The sequence below is a fragment of the Microtus ochrogaster genome, chromosome 15 (genome assembly GCF_000317375.1).
Source record: "Microtus ochrogaster isolate Prairie Vole_2 chromosome 15, MicOch1.0, whole genome shotgun sequence".
NCBI classification, from domain to species: Eukaryota; Metazoa; Chordata; class Mammalia; order Rodentia; family Cricetidae; genus Microtus; species Microtus ochrogaster.
The window spans coordinates 11676635-11683241 of NC_022017.1; the positions used below are offsets into that span (position 1 = coordinate 11676635).

At 48.8% G+C, this 6607-nt stretch overlaps 1 protein-coding gene across 1 annotated transcript in view; it reads left to right on the top strand.

Annotated features, from left to right (window-relative positions):
- Nucleotides 1-2468: 2468 nt before the first annotated feature.
- Apol6 (apolipoprotein L6) overlaps nucleotides 2469-6607 on the top strand; it is a 10982-nt gene continuing 6843 nt past the window's right edge. Inside the window, exons 1-2 of the mRNA XM_005354279.1 lie at nucleotides 2469-2513; nucleotides 6213-6282. Of these exons, the coding sequence (XP_005354336.1) occupies nucleotides 6236-6282 (47 nt within the window). The 5' untranslated portion in view covers nucleotides 2469-2513; nucleotides 6213-6235. The remainder of the gene's footprint in view (nucleotides 2514-6212; nucleotides 6283-6607) is intronic.

The window sequence follows — 6607 nt, forward strand, 5'->3', positions numbered from 1 at the left end:
CCATGCATATATGTGTGTACATGTTGAAACTGTGGGTCTTTTCAGACATCAAACCCTGGGGCTGCTCAAGTCTCCCGGAGAACAATACATGCTATTTGCAGAAAGCCCCTGCAGGCACTCCTGTCTGATCCTGAACCTGGCTTCCTGTGACTTACAGCACTGGATACAATATAAACCATATGCAAATAGGTAGCGATTTACGGTACCGGGAAGCATCTGTACGTGTTCAATGGCCGAGCAGTACTTTCCCAAGCCAAAGGGAAAAGGATGGTTGTGAAACAGTACGGTATTGTGGAGCTGGCAGGCTTTAACCTCCTCATCCTCTGGGCTCAACCTCCAGAGCGCTGGGATTACGGGAATGCATCCCTCTGCCAATCCAATATTGCTATTTGTGGTTGGTTGATCCACAGCTGTGGAAGCCCCAGATGTGGCCGACTGACTGTAGCATGTGTGTATGAACCATTGTAGCTTAAGTTGATAAAGATGAGGGTTAATTTAGAGGTCAATTTGATGTTCTGTGTCCCTCAGGGAAGTTTCTCCCCGCGGCGAATGGCGGTTAACTCAGGGCTCACAACTAATCAAAGTTTAGAGAGCAGGCGACCGTGGAGGGCTCAGGACACCCGTCTTGCCTTCTCACGGGGGCTGAGGTCAGGTTTTCCCACCAAATGTGTGGGCTAATCGTGTGGAAGTAAGTATTCACGTATGTGTGTACACCTTTGTGCACAGGTGTGTGTGGAGGCCAGAGACTGACATGTCTCTCCATCTCCACCTTAATTTTGGGACAGTGTCTCCCACCGAACCTGGCTGCCTGGCAGGCAAACCTAGGATCCTCCTGTCTCCACCTCCCTAGCTGGGATCATAGGCATGGAGGCTTTTTACTATGTATGCTGAGGACCAAATGCTGGGCATCATTCTTGCATGGCAGTTTACTGAGCCTTCTGTCTAAAGCACTTCATATCAAAGGATCTCAGATGTGGGTTATTAGTCCTGATGCTTTCTTCCTAGGGGGCTTGTGATGAGGGTCACACATCTGTATGAGATGCGATAGTGTACCAGGCGTGAGGTCCTTGTGTGTTGGGGACTGTGGACCCCCAGACCCTGAATTTCCTGTGACCCCCTGCCTGTCAGAGAAAACAGCTTGTTTTCCTATGCAAGCAGCTGCTCTGAGCACGAGACCCTCAGGAGTTCCTGATGGCAGGGGAGTGGTTTCTGGTGGGCTTGCAGCTGAGAGTTAGGGCATGGCCATTAGTCAAGGAGACCCTATATAAGCTGCCCTGGAACACAATAAAAGGGACATTCTTGGCGTTACCCGTGTCACTGTCTGTGTGTGTTTCAATCTCCAGGCCCTTGCCCAATACACGAACCATACTGTAACGTGTAGCGCATAGAGCAGGCGTTGCGCTATGCCACGGAACACACAAAGGCTTTTCTAAACAGAAGGGAGTTGTACCTGTTTCTGCCTTGGATTGGATAGAGCTAATAACCTGGTGACCTATGCTGTCTGTAGGGTCAGTCCTCACCCGAATACCCCATTATTCTTATTCTTATTCCAGATGCTCCCCAGACTCCTGAGCATCGTCTCTCCGTCAACGGGAACCATCTTTGTGAATGAGGTCACTGATGCTTTGCAAAAGATGTGTGCTCTGAGGAGTTTTGATGTAATCTTTGCTGTGATGCGTGTCACAAGGAAACTTGTTGCCAAAGTTGTTCTGTGTTTTGCTACATCAAAAATAAACCACTTGGTGTCAGGGTCTAGAAGTTTGAACCGATACCGGCTAAGTTGTGTTGAACTGGATTTCCTTTCTGCCTCATGTGGATCTTACTCTGCTGTGTGGCAATTACAGAGGACCCCCCCCACACACACACAGTAGGAGACAGCCTGGAACGGGGGAGGGGTGTGTGGGGGAACCCGACACTGAATACCGCTGCTGCGGCTCTATTACTTTCGGGCTGCCTGCTGGGTGACACAGCGCATGCTCAGAGGCGTCTCACAATTGTTTAAAGCCACGAGCACTACCTTGGTGCCCACTCACAGGACTGCAGATGTAGATGCCCCGTGGACGTCCCTGTTCTGGCTCTGCAGGGACCAGTCAGTATGGAGCCTGGCACCCAGCTGGGAAGCAGGAGTGAAAGGGTTTCTTTGGCAGAGCTGGGGATGGGATTCAGAGTCTGGCCCATGCAAGCACTCTGACCCTGAGCCACGCCCCAGCCAGTCCTCTGCCCTCCCACCTCGCTGCGCACGTGGGAGAAACAGAAGAGCGTGAAATGTCAAAGCGGGCCGCTTCTCAGCAACGCCGGTTTTGCGGGAAACTGCCTTCCAAGGTTTCACAGCACACTTTGAGGTTAAGAAATATTCAGTTTCATAATCCTATTCCCGCCTCCATGAGCCACCCCACTCAGACCATTGGCCCAGTTGGTGAATAAAAATGTCTGCCCTGGCTTCTGTCCCCGTTCAGCCCAGGCGCTGGTCCCAGCTCCTGCCACGCTGACCGGAGGGCTCTTGGTGAGGTGAGGTGAGTACTCAGACCCTGCTCCATACATCTAAGATTCCACTGGGAACCTCATGGGCTCAGATGGGCCGCTTTCGAGGGGCACATGGCTTGGCATGCTTATTTACTCGGAGTTCCTTCCTTTGAGTTGAGTTTGGTTTGTTTTTAATCCTCTGTGTAATTCTGAAAAGTTCAGGCGTGATGGATCCTTAGCAAGGGATTGGCTAGCTAGCTGTTCCCCAGATAAAGAGACACTTCTAAGAGCAAGCTAGATTCTGTGGAAATCATGGCCCTCAAGGCTGCGCCTGCACTGCTGAGAGGGTCTGTGTTCTGCAGGGTGGACAGAGAGCGCCTCTTCCCTGCTGCCCGCCCTAGCCACTTGGGCCCTGGAGGACAGCAGGGCCATCCTTCCTGTCATCACCGCAGCAGAATCTGCCACGGTACGTCCTGGGCCACCAGTTGACCCATGACAGACGAAGGTCATTATGGGTCAAAGGTGGAGAAATCAGGCTGGACATTGAAGAATACCCAGAAGGCTGGAGGGTCCCAGAGGCAGAGGGATTGAGAATGTGAGGAGCCAGGGTTCAATGCCCAGCAGTGTGTGCAATGGCGGGCAGCTGGGCCCACAGGACTGTCAAGCAGATCCTCTTAAACATTCTCTTCAGCCACACTCACCTCTGCTTTCTCCTTCTCCTGAGCTGTGACATCGGGTGACTTAGCTTCTACTTTGCCTTTCTCACCTGCTATGTGGCTTTAGCTGTTCCCTCTGCTCTGGTTAGACACTCAGTCACCCCCCCCCACCCCCGGCCCCTTCAGATCAGTGGGACGGCTCATGTCCTCTTGAGCTCAACCAGGGGCCGGCCTCCATCACACCCCACAACACAGAAACACCCATCAGCCTTTGCGTCAGCACAGAGGTCAGCTGAATAGCTGTTCACGCCTCAGGCTTGACATTGCCCTTGGACACACCGCGTGCCCACTGGGGAAATTTAAGGGCTTCCGTTACCTGGCCTAAGCTGTCGCCCATTTGTTCCAAGAGCAACAATGCCAGACTTCCTGTGACTCCATTTCCTCTCCACAGCCTGAAAAACTGTCATCTGCACACTGGTCAGTGACCCCGCTGCCACCGAGCTCCCAATATCCCTGCAGACTAGGCCACCTCCAACAGTGACAAGGTGGCTGACACAGAGTCCCTGGGATCTTGGGATTTCCTGGGTTCTCCTGAGGGTCCTTTTGAGTTTTATGGTGGCTCCCGTATGGACGCGCGAGTGACAAAGTCATCGTCCTTTGGGTGGCTGAGTCAATCTCTAGCCCCTCTTCCTCTTGTAAGCCTTGGCACCCCCCCCAATGTTTACAGGGTTTTCTGCAGTCACCTCATTACAGAAGCTCCATGGTAGGCAGGACTGCCATGAGCAAGCCAGGGTAGTCTTTTTATCTCCACGGCCCAATCACGTGGGAATGCCTAGGGTCTTAGCTATCCTGAGAACAGGGAAGAAGATGATATATTTCTGCAATAACAGGGAAAAATCCTGGAGCTGGTAAGATGGCTCAGCAGGTGAAGAAGGTGTCCGCCACCAAGTCTGAGGACCTGACTTTGATGCCCAGGGACCAGAAGATGGAGGGGAGGACCAGTTCCTACGAGCAGTGCCTCACCCATCGCAAGGGCACAGTGGCACAAACGTGCTTCCTGGCCCGGCACTCACAACATTCAGTGATCGATGTAAAATGCTGAGGATAAAATCCAAGCTCATTTCACTTTCAAGAAATTGATTGGCCCCATTTTCACTTCTAAAATTAACACTTCACAAAATGGAGCGAGTGTTCCAGAGAGCTGAGTGGGCAGGCTGGGTTCACAGACCTGGAAGAGTCAGGGGGAGGGGGCATAGCATAGAGAAGTGGTCACTTCAAAGTTACTGCTCTGCTTCAGCAGGGACCGCAAGTTCATTATTCATATATATTTATGTATAATATGTATCAATTGATTAATTAATTTTGATGAGGACTAGGCAGAGGGAACTTTTGCTGAAACTGGCATTTAGGCAATGGGGTGTCGGCTCTCTCCTGGGGTCTCTGAGTGTGACAGACACCCTAGGTCCCTTTGGTCTGGAGCATCAGCGTGGGCCACCCCAGATTAGGCTTTTAGTTTGGTGTGTCAGAGCCCAGCACGAGTTCAGTCAGATGATGACTTCTCTACTGAACATGTGTTAGAAAATCAAACATAACGTTAACATCTTCTATAAATATAATTTGTACAAAATCCTTAACAGTGCCATGTTGTTCTGTGAAAATGAGCTTTGAATCATTATTACCAGTTTGTTCTCAGTAGCCAATAAGAAACAACCCCAACACATCAATCAATAAAACAGAGAAACCCCTTTGCAATGCATTTGCATCATTAAATGCTACACAGCAGTAGTGGTTTTTAAAACTCTGGATACCGTTGACAACATGGGTGGATTCCACAGAGGTCCTGGTGAATGATAGAAGTGGCCTGGGGTGGTAGTTTAGTCCATAAAGGACTGTCCACGCAAACATGAATCCCGAGCACCCAGAGCCCAGGTTAAAAAACAAAACAAAACAAACAAACAAACAAAAAAACAGGCATGGTTGTGTGAGCTACACAGAAAGGAGGTGGAGACAGGATGATCCTGGGGCTCACTGGGCAGCCAGCCCAATGCAATTGGGAGAGCTATAGGTCCCTGATAGACCCTGTCTCCAAAACAGTAATAGCAAACTGGAGAGATGGCTCAGCAGTTAAGAGCACTGGCTGCTCTTCCAGAGGTCTCGAGTTCAATTCCCAGCAACCATATGGCAATTCAGGCTTGTCTGTAACTTCCGTTCCAGGGTGTCTGACACCAATGCACAGATATAAATGCAGACAAAACACCAATGCACATGAAGTAAAAATAAACAAATAAAATCAAAACAGAACAAAACCCAATCATAGTGTCCAAAAAACAACACACCTGAGGTTGGCCTCTGACCTCCACATGCAAATGCATGTACAGACACGTGTGCACCCACAGAACACACATGCACGCACACACATACACGTTAAAAAAAAACCAATAAGTCTACATACCAATGGTTCTAGAAGTCAGAGTGTGGTACTGAGAGGAAGGGGTGAGTCTTGACTCAGATAGTGACAATGTGGGGGGACAGTAACTCTGCAGTGCCTCTGTTTCAGTTACTGCAATCTAAGAAAATTAAATGGAAAATGCTAGAAGTAATCCATACATTCTAAACTGCACAATGCTCTGAGAAGTCCCGCTTGTGACAGCAATGATTTCTCTACCCAGTGTTTCTGCACTGTAGATGCCACCTGCTCATTAACCACTGGCACAACATGGTCTGTGTAGGGCTTGGTATCATCTTTGGTCTCAGCAGCCCATCAAGATCTTAGGAGGAAAAGACTATCTGGTTCTCAACTACCTTGTGCTAAGAATCACCCTGTGCCAAAGTAGCCTTCCATTATAAATATTTACAATTTTTTTCCAATATAAATATTAACACTCATTGGACTGAGCACTTTACTGGATATGCTGCTGTGTATAGGTTTACTTTAATTGTAAATTGAAAAACAATACTTTGCAGATATTGTAGTTAGTATAAGCCATGGTTTAGTATGATTTCAATTCTGCATAATCTAAAATCCTTCCACACTTGAGTTTTATAATGTTTTATGATATTAGCAGTAAATTTGCTTTTTATTTTTCCAATTAGAAGACAACTTGACTCATAAGGACATGGCTCAGATGGGGAAGGAATTTAAGGCTGGCGTTGACTTGCAAAGGTAACCCAGGGTGGGTTTCTTGGGAAGGGCTGGTTCCATAGAAGGCAGCATGTGTTCTTTTTTTTTTTAAAGATTTATTTATTTATTTATTAAGTATACAACATTCTGCTTCCATGTATGCCCGCACGCCAGAGGAGGGTGCCGGATCTCATTACAGATGGTTGTGAGCCACCATGTGGTTGCTGGGAATCGAACTCAGGACCTCTGGAAGAGTAGCCAGTGCTCTTAACCACTGAGCCATCTCTCCAGCCCCCCAGCATGTGTTCTTTCAATTGGGAATAATCACTTGTCTTGGTCACTGTTCTGTTGCTGTGAAGAGACACCA